General features: G+C 43.5%; 1 protein-coding gene across 3 annotated transcripts in view; it reads left to right on the top strand.

The window, feature by feature from the left end:
• PRKACB (protein kinase cAMP-activated catalytic subunit beta) overlaps positions 1-20,963 on the top strand; it is a 158,874-nt gene that overhangs the window by 81,315 nt on the left and 56,596 nt on the right. For all 3 annotated transcript variants that reach the window (XM_077450358.1, XM_077450357.1, XM_077450359.1), the window contains exon 2: positions 13,140-13,201. In XM_077450358.1, the coding sequence (XP_077306484.1) occupies positions 13,140-13,201 (62 nt within the window). The remainder of the gene's footprint in view (positions 1-13,139; positions 13,202-20,963) is intronic.

Below are 20,963 nucleotides of genomic sequence, written 5' to 3'. Positions count from 1 at the left end.
AATTGGACAATAGAAAATTGGAAATATGTTGCCTGGTCTGATGATTATCGGTTTTCAGCTGCGACAGTCAGATGGTAGGGTGAGAAATTGACTTGGATCCAGCCTGGCTAGTATCAACGTTTCAGGCTTGTGGTGATGTCATGGTGTGGGGGATATTTTCTTGGCACACTTTGGGCCACTTAGTACTAACTTTGCATTGTTTTAAACACCACGGCCTACCTGAGTATTTTTGGTGGCCTTGTCCATCCCTTTATGACTACAGTGTTCCCCTCTTCTGATGGCTCCTTCCAGCAGGATAACGCACCATGTCACAAAGCTCCAATCTCTCCACTGCACAATGAGGTCACTGCACTCCAATGGCCTCCACACTCACCAGATCTCAATCCAATAGAACACCTTTTGGAATGTGGTGGAACGGGAGACTGGCATCATGGCTGTGCAGCGACTGCGTGATGCCATCATGTCACTATGGATCAAAATATCCGAGGAATGTCTCCAACACCTTGTTGAATCTATGTCCTGAAGAATGAAGGAAAAAGGGGGTCCAACTTGTTACTAGCAAGATGTACCTAAGACAAGATCAAGAAAAATGCATCCCTTTAAATTCTTTTTGTCTTCACGCGGTCCATTGCACTTTTTTTGCGATGTAACGCACCTCATTGAAAAGGTCACATGACCTATGAAAATCGCAGCAAAATCATGTGCATTTTTGATGGTCATTATCTGCACTATTTTTTATTTTTTATTTTTCTATCAACAAAACACAGATGACCCTAATTTCAGCCGATGTATTGGTGGATCCCTACTATCTGTCTCTCACATGGGACGGGGACGGGGAGTGGTCATAGAAACGAGGGTTATAAGTGTGCCTTACAAGGAGAACCACAATGCAAGAAAAATAACATAACGGCTTTTATTAGAAATTTACAAGCACTGAAAGGGATAGAAGTACATCAATATCAACTTCCCGTCTCAAAAATGATACCTGTTGTATCATAACTTGCAGATTTAAGATTCCAAATGTGATGGGTGCAGGTCAGATTATCTTAAATGGGTGTCCACAGATCAACGCATTTCACCATAGCTTCCTCAGGCTCCAATGACCGCTGATGTAACTAAATAGAAAATGATTTTAAAAAATCCTATCGCTACACAAACGAAAAAGCATAAACCATTAATATATTGAAGAATAACTTCTGATTTAACCACTTAAGGACCAGCTGGCGTTGTCATACGTCGGTACTTTGGCGCTAAATACCGTTGTTATGGCAGCAGTTAGCCGCCAAAACCCTGGTATTTTTAAAAACTGCGGGCAGCTGGCTTTGAAATAAAAGTGGTCTCAGTGGCGGATTCCAAAAAAAGTATTCTTTCCAAAATAAATTGCACTTGTAAGACCGCTGTGCAAATACAGTGTGACAAGTATCACAACGACCGCCATTTTATTCTCTAGGGTGTCTGGAAAAAATGTGTGGGGGTTCTGAGTCATTTTCTGGGGGGGGGGGGGGGTTATTTTAACTTGTAAACGGAGTCTGAAAAATAGGCCGTTCCTTAAGTAGTTAAGGGGAGATTTTGGGGAAGTTGATATTGATGTACTTCTATGCCATTTGGTGCTTTTAAATTAGTAGTAAAGCTGATCTATTTTTTTTAGAATTGTGGTTCTTCTTGTAATTCACACTTGTAACCCCCTTTTCTTTGATCTCTCCTTGTGGCCGGGGTAAGTGAGAGACAGACGGTTGCATGAAGTTGACAATTGCCCCATTAGAAGGTTCACAGTTGTGTTTTGCTATGCACTAGTGAATTCTATTTCTTGTCCGAATGATTTTAAATTTTAAAGATTAAGGCCTCGTGTACACTGCTGGTAAACGGACGTTCAGAAGCAGTTGGATGCTTTTTTTCAATTGCCCCTGAACTCATCCAATGTTATCTTATGTGTATAAGTACACAGGTTCATTTAACCACTTAAGCCCCTGACCATTTTGCAGGCCAAAGACCAGAGCACGTTTTGTGATTCGGCACTGCGTCGCTTTAACTGACAATTGCGCGGTCGTTCGATGTGGCTCCCAAACAAAATCAACGTTTTTTGTTTTTCCACAAATAGAGCTTTTTTTTGTTTGTTTTTTTTTGTGGCATTTGATCACCTCCTGGTTTTTATTTTTTGCGCTATAAACAAAGTGCGACAATTTTGAAAAACGCATTATTTTTTACATTTTGCTATAATATCCCCCAAAAATTTATAAAAACTTTTTTTTTCCCTCAGTTTAGGCCGATACGTATTCTTCTACATATTCTTGGTAAAAAAAAATAAATCACGCTAAGCATTTGGTTTGCGCAAAAGTTATAGCATTTACAAAATTTGGGTATAGTTTTTATTGCTTATTTAAAAAAAAAATTTTTTTATTTTTTACTAGTAATGGTGGCGATCAGCGATTTTTTTTTTTTTTTTTTTTTTTTTTTTTTTTTTTTTTTTTTTTTTTTTTGTGACTGTGACATTATGGCGGACACATCGGAGATTTGTGACACATTTTTGGGACCATTGTCATTTATACAGCAATCTGTGCTGTACAAATGCACTGATTCCTGTGTAAATGACACTGGCAGTAAATGTGTATGACATGTCACTGATCTCTGCTCCGATCACAGGGAGCAGAGATCAGTGACACGGTCGTTAGGCAGAACGGGAGATCATTGTTTACATCGGCATCTCCCCGTTCTTCCCCCCCCCCCGTGAGATGATTTTGGGTATCCCCCCATCGATCAGGTCCACGGGACCTGCGATCGGACCCACTGAGGTCCCGACCGGCACGCAAGCGATGGCACGATGACACATTTAAAGGGATGTACCTGTACGCCCATTTGCCTGTCTGTTCCATTCTGCCAACATACACTGGCGTGTGCCAGTTGGCAAGTGGTTAATGACATTTTTAGGCAGTTGAGTTTATAGGCTTTTCTTTGAATGCAAAAAAATTCAGATGCCAAACGCAGTAACTCGCGTTTAGCCGCATTTCATTTACAGGCGTTTTTTTCATTTTTGGCTATTTAAAAAAAGAAGAAAAATTATTTTCAAACACTTCTAAACGCAAAACGTGGCAAAACGAACGTTTTAAACGTGGGTTACTATCTGTCAAGTTATAGCGTTCAGGAGAGGTGGTGAAAACGTCTCGTGTACATTAAGCCTTGCTCCACTTTTGTTGGGGGGGGGGGGGGGGAATACATTCCCCTCTGGAGGATCTGTGTACATTTCACCAATTTTAACAAACTTTGTTGCAGATTCCTACATTTTTTGTTCTGAAGAAATCCCTGTTTCTGTGTCCATGTGGAAAAGTGAATCTAATGGGAGTGGTTTCATAATTATCAATCAGCTGCTACACTTACAGGGGTCTAATGAGGAAAATGGCAGGGTCTGCATCCCTTTATACAATTTCTTATTGGGAGTATCTCGGCAAAAATGTCTTTGTTGCAGGGGATGCCTGATATCTGACTTGTGTCTTAGTAGTGCAGACCTCTTGGAAAAAGCTAGTCACACAAGCAGGAGCTGTTTCTGGGCGTTCTGCGCGCTTTCTGTGTACAGGACCTCTTCAGGTAGCCATATTGCTTTGCGTTATACAAAAGATTACAGAGCTGCAGATTAAAAAGGAGAGGTGATTTGTAACACTCAATTACAATGTGACTTGTGACACAATTGTATATGCTATATCTTTTTTTTTTTTTTTTTTTTTGATGATTTGCTATTTTTTTTCCCCGTGGAAAGTGGAGTTACCCTTTAAATCCTGCCTTGAAAGCCCCTCTGTGCTTTAGCTTTTATTCCTTTTTAAATAGCAATAATAAATTCCACTGGCTTTACAGGTGACAAGACCGTGTATATCAGCCTTTTGCGTACAACCTAATGTCCCTCCAAAGTTGTAGACGCTCGCTCGGTCTGCTTGGGAGAGAACATAAAAATTCCATTTAGATGAGGTCTCTAGTGACAACTGAATCTTGTGCTTCAGCAATGCAGGGCCAGAGTGCGAAGCACCTGAAACATTAAGAGTGTTGGTGTTGTCAGAAGTTTTCATTCTGTAAAATGGTCTCCGACATCTAGCAAGGTATTACGGCTTTCCTTCTGACCATATACAGTGGATGGAAGCAGACGATTTTGTAGCTGAACTCCTTTTCGAGAACATCTTTCCTTTCTGAAAGATCAAAATCTGTTTTGAAGGGTATAGAATTTTCAAATGCTGTTCGAAAAGCTCCCACTTTCTGGCCAGTGGTAGGCCACTTTCCTATATGACACGTCTTCATTTTTCTGTGAATTTCCTGATGTCAGACATGAGAAGAATGGAGAGGATTAAAGTATTAAAATTCAAAAGAAAACATTTATTATATTGCAGCTTACCAATTTGTAGATGTAATGGCTGCCTTAGTTTTTCTTTGTTTTAGGTTCTTTTTTTTTTTATTTTTTTATTTTTTTCACCTGGTGATCTGACCAGTAAGACTGTTTATCAACAAAACTGGCTGTCTTGCAGATACAGCAGTTAGGCTCGGTTCACACAGGGGCGGCACGACTTGCAGCGTGACTCACAGACGCGACCTGCAAACGACTTCAGCGGCGACTTGCAAAACAACTTCTGTATAGAAGTCAATGCAAGTCGCCTGAAGTCGCCCCAAAAGTAGTACAGGAACCTTTTTTCTAAGTCGGAGCGACTTGAGTCGCTCCTATTAGAACGGTTCCATAGTACAGAACGGAGCGCGACTTGTCAGGCGGCGAAGTCGCCTCGACAAGTCGCCCCTGTGTGAACCGAGCCTTAGAGATTTGAGACAAACCCCTTACCACTGACGGAGGTGTTTACAATGATCAGCTTTTATTTATGTGAAACCTTTTTCCCGAAAGGAACAAACCTGTTGCTGTTAGAGCTGCACGATTCTGGCCAAAAGGAGAATCGTGATTTTATTTGCTTTGAATAAAAATCACGATTCTTGCAACGTAAAGTCTTTCACATTATACAAAAAGAGGGGTGAACTTTACTGGTGTTTTTTTTTTTTTTTTTGTTTTTTTTGTTTTGTTTGTTTTTTTTTAGTTTTTTTTCATTAAAGTGTTTCTTAGGCCTCTTTCGCACGGGGCGGATCAGTAAAGATCTGCCCCGTGATGATCCGCTCGCTCAGCGGGGATCGCTCCGTTGTCCCCGCTGAGCTGGCTGCGGACAGGGCGGTCTCCGCACACTGTGCAGGGACCGCCCTGTCAGCTCTCCGCTCTCCGCTCTCCTCTATGGGGGTCGGACGAGCACGGACCGTGCTCGTGTTCACCCGATCCGCTCTGCAGACGGACAGAAAAATAGGATTTTGCTCCGTCTGCAGAATCGGACAGTAGCGGAGGCGGACAATAGCGGGTGTCTGCGGATACTCATCCGCAGACGCCCGCTATCCCATAGGGATGAATGTATGCCCGTATTTCATCCGCAAACGGATGGATGAAATACGGACATACCATCCGCATGTGTGAAAGGGGCCTTAAAAGAAAAATATTTGCATTTGAAAGACTGCTGCACAAATACAGTGTGACATAAAGTATTGCAACAACCACCATATTATTCTCTAGGGTGTCTATTTAGTGTGTGTGTGTGTGTGTGTGTATAGATATAGCTAGAGAGAGATAATCTATATAAGATGTAGATGTATAGAGACAGAGAGATGGTGTGTTTGGGGGTTCTAAGTAATGTTCTAGCAAAAAAAATATTTTACCTTGAAACCAACAAATGTCAGAAAAAGGTTTAGTGTTTAAAGCGGAGGTCCACCCTAAAGTGGAGCTTCCGCTCATTGGAATCCTACCCCCCCTCCGGCGCCACAATTGGCACCTTTCAGGGGGGAGGGGGGTGCAGATACCTGTACAGTACAGGTATCTGCACCCACTTCCGGCATAGCTATCTGCGGAAAGGGGCGTAGATTCTGCAGAATCTACGCCCCTTTCCGAAAGTCCTCCGCTGCCTGCTGGGAAACACACGGATCCCAGAGACAGCGGGGACCATCCTTATTGCGCAGCGTGACTCGCACATGCGCAGTAGGGAACCGGGAAATGAAGCCGAAAGGCTCCACTTCCTGATTCCCATACCCAAGATGGCGGCGGCAGCACCCGAGAGACGATCGAGAGATCGGCTTCGGGTGCCGACATCGCCGGCGCGCTGGGCGGGTAAGTGTCCTTATTTTAAAAGTCAGCAGCTGCTGGCTTTTAAAAAAAAAAAAAACGGCGGAACTCCCGCTTTAAGTGGTTAAACTTTTTTCACTTACACAAGTCTATCCCATTGACAAATTGTTACAATGTTTATACTTAAGTTCAACTGATAAAGAATGTTTTGATTCTTGGCAGACTGCCCAGTTTTTTTTCTCCTTCCTTCTTTTGATGGCTGTGGCTTCAGAAGAGCAGAGAGAATTATTTGCATAGAACAAATTGTTTCTGTTCCCACACAAACTGCATGAAAACCATGTACTTTTATATTTTGGAAAGAAAATTGTGAAACTTCAGTCAAGATCGCGATAATTCTTGACGATTAATTGTACAGCTCTAGTTGCTATAATGGCTTAAAGGATAAGTTCACCTTTCATAACATGTTACACACACATTCGGGGTGTTACCTGTTATAAATGCACCTCCCTGACCCCCCCCCCCCCCGCTGTACCAGCGAGCTGGGTATCTTCTCCATCAGCTAGCTGTCAAATTATTATTATTTTTTAAATATGGCTGAGCGGGGCTCCACCCACCCGTGTCACTCATTCACAGCGCTCTGTGAACGGAAAATTACAAGACAGCTCTTATGGCTGTCGGCTTGTGGTTTTCAGTGAACTACCACAGTGCTGTGAGTGTTGTGGTAGTTCATTCATTCTTCCTGTCAGAATGTATCGGCTTCCTTGTATGAGGTACGAGCAAGCCCAGACACTGACAGGTCTGCAGGGGACCTGCATGGCATCAGATCTTCTGATCGCTGGTGCAATGCTTTATTGGCTCCTGCAACAAACAATAAATGCGCATTTATTTTTATTTTTTCTGAAAAGGGGAATTTATCCAATAAAAATGTGAGCTGGAGGTTGGATTCAATTTGTTAGTGTATTTAAATCTGCATCGAACACTCCCTTCCCCCTAAACTGACAATACTGCAGTCCAAAGGTGTCTCTCTTGTTCCTTTGTGCAGATTGTGACGTCACAGGGACATGCACACTGCGCTCTGAATTGAGAGCACACTGAGCGCGGCGCCACGGCGTGAATTCCGCAGCAGTGACTAATACACGGCCTGGCCACTCAAACAGCCGGAGCCTGCAAACCCAGAAGGAAGACCAGGCGAAGATGAAAGCAGTGACAGCGTGTCGCTGGAGGGCTTGGTTTAAAGGGAAGTCTGTCATAATGTGTTAGTAGGCAATGCCTACTAGCACATTATGGCTTAAAGGGGTTGTAAACCCTTGTTTTTTTTTCACCTTCATGTATCCTATGTCACGCAACAGCCCCCCCAGCCCCTCCATTTTACTCACCTGAGTCCATTCGTTCCATTCGGCCAGAGAGGTAGAGCGCTACTCCAGTGGGGGTTCTCAGCTCTTGATTGGATAAATTGCTTGCAGTGCAGCCATTGGCTCTCGCTGCTGTCAATCAAATCCAATGACACAGAGTTGTGGAGTTCTGTGTTGATGGACGGAAATGCTAGACTCTGGAGTGCACCCGCAAGGTAACCCCCTGGCAGAGCGCTTCTCCTAGGGGGTTATGCGGGAGGAGACGTGAGCTCGGCTGTCTCTCACCCTCCTCCAACCCCCATCTTTACTGGGCTCTCCTGTGCGGAGGAGTCTGCTAAAGATGAGACTGGCAGCTTTGGCTCCCCTGGTCACAGTGAGAGGAACTGATGGTGTTCCTCCCACTGGGTCACATGAGAAACCAGAAACGACAAGGATTTAGTCACCTCTGGTTTTGGCTCTGTGTTTACTGGCCGATCCGACCAATCTGTGTCTGGCTACATTAGAGGGCAGAAGAGAGAGCTGGGGTCTAATGGACCCCAAATCGCTCCTTTAAATAATACCTGCCACTGCCTGTTATCATAAGGGACGTTTGCATCCCTTGTGACGGTAATAAGTTTTTTGACAAAAATTAAAGAAACTGTAAAAATAAAAAAAAGTTAGATAAATAAAAATTGTCAAAGTGCCCCCAATGCGCAAAGTTAAATGCACACGTTGGTCCCGCATGCATATGTCTCCACCTTAAGGAGATCACTGAAAACTCGCTTATTCAGGGATGCCTATCCCACACCCACCTTTTGTACCACCACCCCCCTCCCTTTAGAATGTAAGCTCTATGAGCAGGGCCCTCCTGTCCCTTCTGTATTGAACTGTACTGTAATTGTGCTGTCCCCCCTTCTACATTGTAAAGCGCTGCGTAAACTATTGGCGCTATATAAATCGTGAATAATATGTTAACGGTGCAGTATCACAGCGAATGTCTGCGTGAGAGCAATCATTTTAGCACCAGACCACCTGAGTAACTCTAAACTGGTGACCTTTAGGCCTCTTTCACACTGGGGCGTTTTTCAGGCGCTACATCGCTAAAAATAGCGGCTGAAAAAATCTGGCCCCTTTCACTCCAGTGTGAAAGCCGAAAGGCTGTCCCACTGGAGCGGTGCTCTAGCAGGATGGTGAAAAAAGTCCTGCTAGCTGCATCTTTGGAGCAGTGAAGGAGCGGTGTATTCACCACTCCTAAACCGCGCCTACCCATTGAAATCAATGGAGCAGCACGGCTATACCGCCGGCAAAGTGCCGCTTTGTGGGCAGTTTTAACACTTTTCTGGCCGCTAGCGGATGTTAAAACTGCCCCGCTAGCGTCCGCAAACCGCCGCTAAAACGACGGTAAAGGGCCGATAAAAATGGCGCCGCCTACGCCGCTCCTGCCCCAGTGTGAAAGGGCCCTTAAAGCAGTGGTTCTCAACTCCTGTTCTCGGGGCCCACTAACAGGCCAGGTTTGCAAGATTACTGAAATACATCACAGGGGATATCATTTGCTGCCCAGTGATTGCAGTATTCTAGTCTGCATCTCCCCAAGGTAATGCATAAACCCTGGCCTGTTAGTGGGTCCTGAGGACATGAGTTGAGAACCGCTGCTTTAAAGGCTTTTAAATTGTCCCCTGTGGAAAATGTAAAGTGCTGTAGTTTATCGCCATTTGACTGGCATGTGCAATTTTGAATCGGGACATGTTTATTTACTTGGCGTAATATCTTTTATATTTTGGCAAAAAAAAAAATGGTTTTGTGTTCGCTAACATTCATTAAAGTGTATAACTTTTTCCAAAAAATTTGCATTTGAAAAACTACCATATGACATAAAGATTTTAGTCTCCAGACCTTTGCTTTAAAAAAAAAAAAAAAAAGTTTGGGGGTTCTAAGTAATTTTCTAGCAAAAAGATACATTTTTACAAGTGGGATAGAAATGTCAGCATTGGCCAAGTAGGCAAGTGGTTAAATTGTGACAGCGGGTGCCGAAAGAACATCCCCCCCCCCCCCCCCCCCCCACCTGCTATCTCAGAGGGGCGCCGGCAGGTGCTCTTTGGTAACCATACACCCTAAATACGGATGTAACCTGTTTCTAAGGCCTCTTTCACACGGGGCGAATCAGTAATGATCCGCCCCGTGATGATCCGCTCGCTCAGCGGGGGTCGCTCCGTTGTCCCCGCTGAGCCGGCGGCGGCTAGGGCGGTCTCCGCACACTGTGCAGGGACTGCCCTGTCAGCTCTCCGCTCTCCTCTATGGGGATCGGATGCGCACAGACCGTCTGTCTGTGTTCGTCCGACCCGCTCTGCAGACGGACAGAAAAATAGGATTTTTCTCCGTCTGCAGAATCGGACAGTTGCGGAGGCGGACAATAGCGGGTGTCTGCGGATGCTCAGGTTTTTTTTTTTTTTTGTAAAGGAGTAACTGATGATGTCTATTTTGGTAACTATGTATATTAGGTAATGTCTTAGACCCCTATCACACGGGACGGATCCGTGACGATCTGCCCCGTGAACATCTGTTTGCTCAGCGGGGATCGCTCCCTTGATCCTTGCTGAGCCGGCAGATGACCAGGGACCGCACTGTCAGATCGCTGCGTTCCCCGTCTGTCCGCGTTCTCATCCAATCCACACTGTAGACAGCTAGAACAATAGGATTTTCCTCTGTCTGCAGAATCGGACCATAGCGGAGACGGAGATGTTCATCCGCAGACACCCGCTATCCCATAGGGATGCATGTATGTCCGTATTTCATCCAAAAACGGATGAATGAAATACGGTCCACACCTGTGAAAGGGGCCTTAGACCCCTTTCACACTGAGGCAGTTTTCAGGTGTTTTAGTGCTAGAAAGAGCCCCTGAAAACAGGCTCTTACATTCAGACAGCATGGGAGGCAGAGTGCTTTCACACCCGGGTGGTACGCTTGCAGGATGTTAGAAAAAGTCCTGAAAGCAGTATCATTGGTTTGGCAGCGGTGCCCATTAAAATGAATTCCGAAGCACCTGAAAAGCACTTCGGAAGTGCCACAACTCTGACGCTTTTAACCCCTTCTTCGGTGAGTACCTGGGGTTTCACACTCAGACGGCTCCAGTGTGAAAGTAGACTTGATGAACCTTATGGTTCACATTCAGAAAAAGGTTCCCTTTCAGCAATTTTGAACCTCGTTCTACAGTAAACATGTTGTTGTGTTTTTTTTTTTGTATTTTTCCGTCTCTTGATTTAGACAGTGACAGGTACTCTACAAAGCCTGTGTACAATCTGCAAAGATCAGAAAGACTCAGTATTTTCCACAATGCCATATTTTCAGTTCCTGTACCTTTCTCTCTGCTTTGTGTGTAGAAAATTGCTGCTTTGTTTTAGTCTTCGACTGACTTAAAAAAAAAAAAAAAAAAAAGCTTTTACTGTATGAAGAGCTGCAAGTGTTGGTTAATAATTTATATGGGGCTGTTCTTGTGTGGGAGCTCTTCATATGAGGCTGAATGTGATGTGTGAAGCAAGATAACATGGAGCTTCCATCTCCCAAGATGTCTGAGCAGATGTGGTGTTGAATCTCCATGTTTGAGATGATCGTCATCTGTCAGCATAACCTGGCCGGACCACCTGCTTTGATGTCCGTGTGTCCACTAGAGGTGCACCGAATGGAAATTTTGGTACAGAAAAATAGTTAAAAAAATAATAAAAATAATAAAAATGTATATCTTTAGTGTGTGTGTGTGTGTGTGTGTGTGTGTGTGTGTGTATATATGTATATGTATGTATGTGTGTGTATATATATATAATGTATGTGTGTGTGTGTGTGTATATATGTATAAATTTAAAAATTATTGTATTATATTTGACTTTTTTTTTTTTTTATGTCAACACTGGTCCGTTGCGCTTTGCGTTGTGTTAAAAAATCTTGCTTACTGAATTTTTGGTAAAAAAAATGCACGTCCCTGTTGCAATGCATTGAAAAAGCAACAACGCATCAGTGTTATGTTTTTTGATGTGGTTTTTGAGTCATATGGCCTATGAAAACGCAAAATAAGTACAGTAAATTTGCGGTACAATCTCACACGTTTTTTAGCTCCATTATCAGCACCTTTTCTCAAAAATGCCATTTTAGCTTGATATGTCTCGCCCACATCTCTAGTGCCCACCTCCTTGTTTCTTCCTTTCTCCATCTTATCACAGCAACCATCAGATTAATACAGGGACATTTTTTATAGCCAAAGCAATCAAGCTGGCCATAGGTGGATCAAAATTTGGTCAGCTCAGCAGGGACCTGTACCTGTTAAAGAGCAGACAATCTAAGGACCAACTGCCCTCGAGCGGGTGTGTTTTGAAATTTTAGCTTTGGTCAGCGCTTCAGCCAATGAATGGGCTGATAGGTGTATTCTTCTGTCAGGAGAGTCCCCACTGTCAGATGACAATGACGCGGCGGAGAAGATCCACATGTTTCAGGTGGATGGGAGAAATCCATTTATATTCTAACTAATAGTCCTACATATTTGGGAATACTGAGCTGCTCACTGTAGTTGCTGCAGAGAAAACTGTACCCAAGGGCCTGCAGTACAAGGTGTCCAGGCTTCCTGCATCTACATAAAGTGTAACTAAACCCAGTAATATGAGAATAGTTTTTTTTTTTTGCACTGGAACATGGTAAAGAGCACCGGAATGCACATGTCCTTATTTAAGGTTGAGAAAAAATGAGGGAGAAAAAAAACGCACTGGACTGCATCAGAAATGCACTGGAACGCATTAAAAATGCGCATGCATAAATGCATCTGAAACGCATCTGGACTGCGTTTCTATGGCGTGACTTGGCTCTTAACGTTAAAGGACATGTGCCTTCCGATGCATTTTTAGTACGTTTTACGGCGTTCCAAGGCAGAAAAAAATTCAACTTTTTTTTTTCCCTTTTTTTTTTTTTTTTTTTTTTTTTTTACTGTAATGCACTTGAACTGACCACATTGGTGTGAACTGTGCCATTAAAACCATATAACTTTACATCCATGTGTTTTTGATGCCGAAACTGGACTGCATGTGGTGTGTTTGGGCCCTTCAGCCTGGGTTCACACTATTGCGAACACTGACATTGCATGTGATTCGCACCACGTTGCTGTGCCGATCACATGTGATGTCTGTGCAATGCGAATTCTGCCATATATTGTATAGCTGAACTCGCATTGGATTCGCAGGAAAAAGGTGCAGGAACCTTTTCTTTCCCCCTACACTGGAATTGAATTGCATGGGTGTTCACACCCATGCTATTTGATTTCTGTTTGAGTTTGCACTGCGATCTGTGAACCGGTCTGGGATTGTCATTAACTTTGTATTGATACCCGCAGCGGTCCGCAGAGGACAGTGTGAACTGCTTGCGAGGGAGATACGGTGCGGGAACCTGCTCTGGAATCGTGCTGGTTCCCATTATCATACGGTCTTATTAGCTTCTTAATATGTAACAAATAAGACATCATACATGTAAAAATGTCCTGAAGGAAGACTTGTGGCAATGAGTCAAATTTTACATTTTATGATGGCAGGAAAAGCAAAATGTGAACGCTATGGGCAATGCATGGTTCTCCTTTTAAAATCTTTTGCATAGGATGCAATTTGTTTTTCAGGCCAAGGCTGTGTCTAATGTATTTCTTTTTTTTTATTTTATTTTTTTAGTGAAAGAGTTTCTAGCCAAAGCCAAAGAAGACTTTTTACGAAAATGGGAAAGTCCGCCCCAGGTGAGCATTTCTAATTTTGCATCAATTTTAGATGTTAAGGGCTAATGGCAGCAATATAAAGTCATGACTGTTTAAAGTGATTATAAGAGTATATATATATATATATATATATATATATATATATATATATATATATATTTTTTTTTAACAAATAACAAACATATCATCATATCTCCACTGTGCAGCTCGTTTTGCACAGAGCGGCCCCGAACCTGCTCTTCTGGGGCCCCTCAGCAGCACTCACGGACTTCTCCCCACATCGGATAACAACCTAGGAGAAGCGCTCTCCCTGGGGATTACCTTGCGGGCGCTCCCAAGTCCAGCATTCGGCATCCATAGAGGCTGAATGCAGGACTCTGCACCCGTGTCATTGGATTTGATTGACGGCAGCAGGAGCCAATGGCTGTGCTGCTATCCATCTATCCAATCAAGAGCTGGGAGCCCGTGGAGAAAGACAGCGCATCCCCGCCGCCTGGGTGAAGGGATTAAGGTAAGTAAAATGGGAGGGGGGCCCGGTGACTGCCAGGTGTTTTTTCACCTTAATGCATCAAGGTGAAAAAACACGAAACTTTACATCCCCTTTTTTAAATCCACTTTCCCATTAAATAAAAAAAAAAATTTTCTCACAACTAGCTGAGCTCTGAAGAATTCTCTGCTTGAAGCTTGAAAGTTTGTTTGACACTCCAGTCAGATATAAAAGACAGTGTAAGTACCTACATTTGGAGTTGGTTTCAGCCCCTTGAAATCCCCGTCCTGCATACTGGACGAGGGAGAAGCTGTAAAAAAAAAAAAAAAAAAGTCAGTCAGTTGTACTGTGATATTTATGGTGGTAGGAGAGGGGGAGAAAAATCATAGATGTGAGCTCATTCATGTGCTGCTTCTCCATTCACTGTCCAGTCACAGGCTGTGGGGAGAGACAAGACCTGTAAGTGTTACTTGAAGCTGATCTTCAGCTTTTAGAGAAGTTTAAATGGTTTGGACCAAGCAAGTCCAAACAAACTATTTTACTAAGTGCTTGTTCACACTTGCTCAAAATACTAACACTTATGAAACGTGCGCACGTTAATAGGTGCACTTTGATAAGCATTAAATGAGCGTTAAAAATGCTCCCCCCAAACACCCAATGTGAGTTTGCGGTGCAGTCGACACAAGTTTTTGGCACGTTAAAATCGCACCACAAGTGTCTTTGTAATGTACTAATGCCAGCGTGCTTGCAGTGCGTTACCATAGCCTTGAATGGAAGGAGTTTCAAATCTTTCAAACTCGACATGCGAATGCTTCATATTTTTGATATGAACAGGGCACGGTGATGTTCACATCAACTGCCTAGGCGCTTTAGGTGCATTAAAAACGCCGCTCACATGCCTGCTTTTAATGCCAGTGTGAACTGGGCCTAAGACATGCCGTATTTTCTGACTAAAGACAAAGCTTCCTCTGACTGGCTAAGGCAAAGAGGAGGGCAGATGGCATCACTCACTTCATCTCCGCCAGTCAGAGGAAGCTTTGTCTTCAGAGATTACAATGCCTCCTACGACTGGCTGTGTAGCGCTAAAACCCAACTCCTTTTTGTTCTGGCAGTGGGACAGGAAGTTTGTGTCCCACTACTGGGACGCAGTAGGCTACTTACAGGTCATACAGAACTGAAAGGTGCTGCATGGCTTAGTGAATGAAATTGTTTGGACCAGTTTGATCCAAACAAAGTTATTTAACTTCAGTAAAAGCTGGAGATTAGTTTCAACTTCAGCAGATACAATCTGGTCATCTTCCCTGCCAGACAAGGCTGTGCTGTATAAATGTTAGCAATAGATGGACTATAGAGGAATACAAATCCCCGGCAGGTAAACGGTACCTTTCTTCTGTTTAACTGTTTTTCCTGGAGTTCAGCTTTAAATGTCACTCTTCAAGGCTGCACATACCCTCCTTTCCTTCATTAACCAGCCCATCATGCTTTTTATTTAGCAGCCAAGAGCAAAAAACTTTTTTTGAGGATGGAGGAGCCATGTTTACACACGCACTCTCGCGCGCTCTCACACTCACTTTCTTTTCATGGGACGGTGATGATTGACCCAGTGCTGTGGTTGATGAGAGAGTCCTTGGACCTGTGTATTCTCAGACTGCCTCAAAAGTTACACAGGGCTTCGTTTCCTCTTTCCTTGTGGCAAGACAGTGTGGGAGAGCAGAAGGAAGGTATTTGCTTTCTGTTGCAAAGGATAGCATTAAAGTGAGTTTGTTGTTTTTTGACAAAGTACAGGTTCACTGTATTTCAGAGGTGCAAGCAGAACAGTGACAAAGCGTTTTGCACTTTCCGCTCAGCAGCACTAGGGTTACTGGCTTGAATCCCAATCATGGCGCTGCCTGCCTGGAGTTTGCATGTTCCCGTGCTTGCATGGGTTTCTGCCGGGTACTCCAGGTTCCTGCCAAACTCCCAAAGACATGCTGGGTAGATTGTTTGGCTCCTGATTAGAATGTATGAGTGTGAGTTGGGGTCTTTAGATTGTGAGCTCCTTGAGGGCTGGGATTCATGTGACTGTAAAACGTATACAGTGCCTCGAAAAAGTATTCATACCCCTTGACATTTTCCACATTTTGTCATGTTTAGAGGTCGACCGATATATCGGCCGGCCGATATATCGGCCGATATTTGCCGTTTTTTAAAAAAATGGCATCGGCCGATTTGAGCTGATAAAAAGCCGATTTAGAACTACAGCGGGACTTTTCTATTACAGAAGTCATTTCAGTCAGTGTGAGTTGCCTGAGTCGTCATAGAAACCCTTTCCTCCTCTCTGGGCAGGCTGCCAAGAAAAGAACTAAATGATACAATGTTTACACTGAATGAATGAAATCATCTCTGTGTGTAGAAGTTCTCAGTTTAACCATTTAAAGACTAAATCTTTTCTGACACTTGTTGCTTACAAGTAAAAATCCAGTATTTTCTGCCAGAAAATCACTTAGACCCCCCAAAAATGATATATATTTTTTTAGCAGAGATCCTAGGGAATAAAATAGCGGTTGTTGCAATATTTTATGTCACACGGCATTTGCACAGAGGTCTTTCAAATGCATTTTTTTAGGAAAAAAATACACTATTTAAAAAATAAAAATAAAATAAAAACAGTAAAGTTAGCCCATTTTTTTTTCGTCCAAAAGTTTTGACTACCCGTTTTTATTTAATATATAGGTTTTTTTTTTTTGTTTTGTTTTTTATCTAAATCATACATACAAGTAAACTGATTGGAGGTTTTGTTTTGTTTAATAAATGTTTAAATGTAAGATTTTCTGTATCACTTATGAAGACTGCTTTCACACTGGAGCGGGCAGACGTTGATGGTAAAACGCAAGTTTTAGCGGCTCTTTACCATCATTTTAGCGGTGCTATTTGGCTAGTGGGGCACATATAACCCAGCTAGCGGCCAAGGAAGAGGTTAAATGCGCCCATGAAGCACTGCTGCCAAATCGCATTGCATGCGCTTCGGCAGTGGTGCCCATTCATATCAATGGGCAGGAGTGGTGGAGGAGCGGTATACACCACTCCAAACGTGCTGCTTGCAGGACTTTTTTTTTTAAGATCCTGCCAGCGCATTGCCTCAGTGTGAAAGCACTCAGGCTTTCACACAGACTGCAGGGGAGCCATTTTACAGGCGCTATTTTTAGCCCAAAAGCGCCTGAAAAACGCCCCAGTGGGAAAGGTGTGTTAGATCAAGGGGGATTAAAAAATAAAATAAAAAAGGGAAAAAATAAATAAATAAAATAAAATCGGCCTAACATATCGGCCCAAAAAAAATCGGCATCATATATCGGCTATCGGCCGCCATGATTTCTAAATATCGGCATCGGCATCGGCCAGAGAAAAACCCATATCGGTCGACCTCTAGTCATGTTACAACTAAAAACGTAAATTTATTTTATTGGGGTTTTATGTTGTATAACAACACAAAGTGACACATAATTGTAAAGTAGAAAGAAATTGATCAATGGTTTTCAACATTTTTTACAAAGATTTGAAAAGGCGTGGTATGCATTTTGTATTCAGCCCCCTTCACTCTGATGCCCCAAACTAAAATCTAGAGGAAACAATTGGCTTTCAGAAGTCGCCTTAGTAAATTGAGTGAGTCCAGCTGTGTGTAATTTTAATCTTGGATTATAGAAATATACTCCAAGCTTTGAACATCTCACAGAGCACTGTTCAATCCACCATCTGAAAATGGAATGAGTATGGTACAACTGCAAACCTACCAAGACATGGCTGTCCACGTAAACTGACAGACCAAGCAAGGAGAACATTAATCAGAGGAGCAGCCAAGAGGCTCATGGTAACTCTGGAGGAGCTGCAGAGATCCACAGCTCAGGTGGGACAATCTGTCCACAGGACAACTATTGGTTGTGCAATCCACAAATCTGGCCTTTATGGAAAAGTGGCAAGAAGAAAGCCATTGTTGAAAGAAAGCCAAAGAAAAGCCAAAAGAAAACACATGGAAGAAGGTGCTCTGGTCAGATGAGACAAAAAATTCAACTTTTTGGCCTAAAAGCAAAAGGCTGTGTGTGGTGGAAAACTAACACTGCAGATCACCCTGAACACCGTGAAACGTGGTGGCTGCATTATATTATGGCGTTGCTTTTCTTCAGCAGGGACAGGGAAGCTGGTCAGTTTTACTGGGACGAGGGATGGAGCCAAATACAGGGCAATCTTAGAAGAAAACCTGTTGGAGTCTGCAAAAGACTTGAGACTGGGGCAGAAGTTCACCTTCCAGGAGAACGACCCTAAAAACACAGCCAAAGCTACAATGGAATGGTTTAGATCAAAGTATATTCATGTGTTGGAATGGTCCAGTCAAAGTCCAGACCTAAATCCAATTGAGAATCTCTGGCAAGACTTGAATTGCTTTTCACTGACGCGATCCATCCAATCTGACGGAGCTTGAGCTATTTTGCAAAGAAAAGATGGGCAAAAATTTCACTAGATGTGCAAAGCTGGTAGAGACAGCCCTATAAAGAGTTGCAGCTGTAATTGCAGAGAAATGTGGTTCTACAAAGTATTCACTCAGGGGGCTGAATACAAATGTACGCCACGCTTTTCACACATTTATTTGTAAAAATAAATTATAAACCATTTTATCGTTTTATTTCCACTTCACAGTACAGGAAGTTCACTCCCTTTATAACCCCTCCTACCCAGGGGTACCTGGGTCTCGTATTCGAAGTACAAGGTTTTGCCTGTAACTCCTCTCCTTGCAGGGCTGGACCCCAGGAACCAGAGATTTTTGGTCATGCTTATATTACCTAAAGCTTTTCCTGGTGGGGTGCTAATACAGGTCCAAGGAAGTGGAACCCCGATAAAAAGGGGAACCGGCCCTTGATGGTTTGCTGTTACAGCAGTATCCTGCAGCGATGAAATGGTAATGGAAGAAGCCTAGGAACTGTAAAAAGTCCACCTATTTTTATTTATTTTTTCTTCCATGAGTAAAATGTCATGCATTAAAGTCTCTACTAGGGGAGTAAATTAACATACCTTAGTATGTTGCTTCGCAGTCAGCTCAGTGCCCCAGCTAAACAGCTTGTGTGTGGTCTCAGCAAGCCTGGGGGGATTCCTCATCCAGAACAAAGTTATTTTATTTTTATTTTATTTTTCCCAAGCAGCATGTTTTTTTTTTTTTTTTTTCCACCCTGGGGGAAGGGAGGTACAACAGTAGTTTGTACTCCCCACCGCCCCCAACCCCCCCCCCCCTCCTCCTCTCGGGTGGTGCCGGCGTCTTTCTTGTGTTTGTGTGTGTGTGTGTGTGTGTTGTGTTTTTTTTTTTTTATTCCCCACAGAAGGTTTTTTTTTTTGTTTGTTTTTTAACTTCCCGCCTCCACATCCCACCCTTCCCTCCCCTTTCACTGGGTCTGCACAACAGCTGACCAAGGAGTGTTTGCGAATGCCGTTCACGTGCGGACTATGGCTATCTTAAACCAAAGGGGGGACCTGTTTAATGACGGAGAGGGCGTGGCGGCGCTTTGCGGAAAGTAAGTCCATGAGGAGCACACACTGCAGGCGCTGGGGGCGACAGACGCTCCACAGCTAAACCAGCTGGAGTCTGGGACACAGGAACGCTGGGGACACGTAAGGTTGCATGCAGGCATTTCCAGTACAGGAAATAACATTTATACTTGGCACCAAAGCTGAACTTTATTAGCGACATTGTTTTTTTGCTAGACTATTTGCTCAGCGAGTTGTGCATTTACTTAGTGCCTCTGTTTGTTTTTTGTGCTCGGCACTATGGCTTCCAAAGGAGACAACACAAAGGTACTAAAAATCCCACAGCCAGGCGCTGGGAACTCCAGTCGTGCCTCCACACTGTCATCCTCACCCGAGATACCAGATCTGGCAAACCAGGGTGAGTCATTGGAACCAGTTGGTGGTGCAGCTGCTTCTCACATCTCAGCCCCTGTATACGTGATTGAAGATGCATTTTCCTCCGCCCTGCAGGGCCCAAAAGGAAGATTAGCGGCTTTAATTGCATCCTCCATCTAAAAGGATAGGAAGCGTGTTCGATCCCCCACCTCAGATCCTTTACCAAGGGAACAGTGGGTACAGAATGAGGTGTTACCCCCAGGAGATAAGGCAAACCGATTTACGCCTCTGCTGAGGAGACAACAGTGGATGAACCTTTTTCAGCCTTGCAATCTGAGAAATTGCTGGTACAATCTCTTACAGAGATGGTTCATTCCACTTTCAAGCTACCCCTAACGGAGTCAGCTGAAAGTTCTGTTTCCTTTTTTAGGTTTCATAAAACCTTCACAGCCTTTGCATACGTTTCCTGTCCATGCATTACTAGAACAGTTTATTTATGCTGAATTCACCCCGAAAAGCATTTTCTCCCTCCCAAAGAGATTCACAGCACTCTATCCCATGGAGGAGAAATTCGCCAAAAAATGTAATGTACCAGCAGTTGACGCTGCGATTTCCAGTCTGGATAAAAGCCTAACTTGTCCAGTAGACAATGCACAAATGCTTAACCACTTCCCACCCGGCCAATGCACATACACGGCCGGGTGGGAGCCATCTACTTCTGATAGGACGTTCAGGAACGTCCTTCAGAAGGAGCGGGATCGCGCGTGCCCGCGCAGCGGCGCGATCCCGATGTGCTCGTGTCACCCGGACACGGCGCATCTCAGATCGGCAGGAGGGCTCTGTGATTGGCCCTCCTGATCACATGACGGCCGTGTCCAGTAACGGCCGTCATGTGATGTAAACAAACAGCCGGTTGCTAGGCAATCGGCTCCTCCTCTCCTCACACAGAAGTCATCGCTGAGGAGAGGAGAGCAGATCGCTGCAGCCGGCTGGTCATCAGTGAGTATGAGCTGTTTTTTACAGCTTTTTACTCGCTGATCACCAGTCTAGTGTAAACGCACAGTACACCACACAATATAAACGCAATGTCCCCACATATGTCCCCAAAACACGCATGTCCCCAAATAATAACACATGTCCCTAATAATAAAAACATGTCCCCCACATATGTCCCACTAAAATCACATGTCCCAATGATTATCTGCACACATATGTACATGATCATTTGCGTACATATGTCCGTGATCACACAAACCAATTATTATAAACTTAATAGAATTTTTTTTTACCAAAAACATGTAGCAGAATACATTTTGGCTTAAATTTATGACAAAATTTGATTTTATTGGATTTCTTTTAAAATAGAAAAAAGAAAATATTGTTTTTTCCAAATTTCCGCTTTTTTTTGCGCTTATATCACAAAAAATTTTAAAC

The sequence above is a fragment of the Lithobates pipiens genome, unplaced genomic scaffold, assembly GCF_037356315.1.
Source record: "Lithobates pipiens isolate NorthernLeopardFrog02 unplaced genomic scaffold, aLitPip1_a1.2 Scaffold_23, whole genome shotgun sequence".
Taxonomy (NCBI): domain Eukaryota; kingdom Metazoa; phylum Chordata; class Amphibia; order Anura; family Ranidae; genus Lithobates; species Lithobates pipiens.
This window is presented reverse-complemented; position numbering and strand designations above follow the sequence as displayed.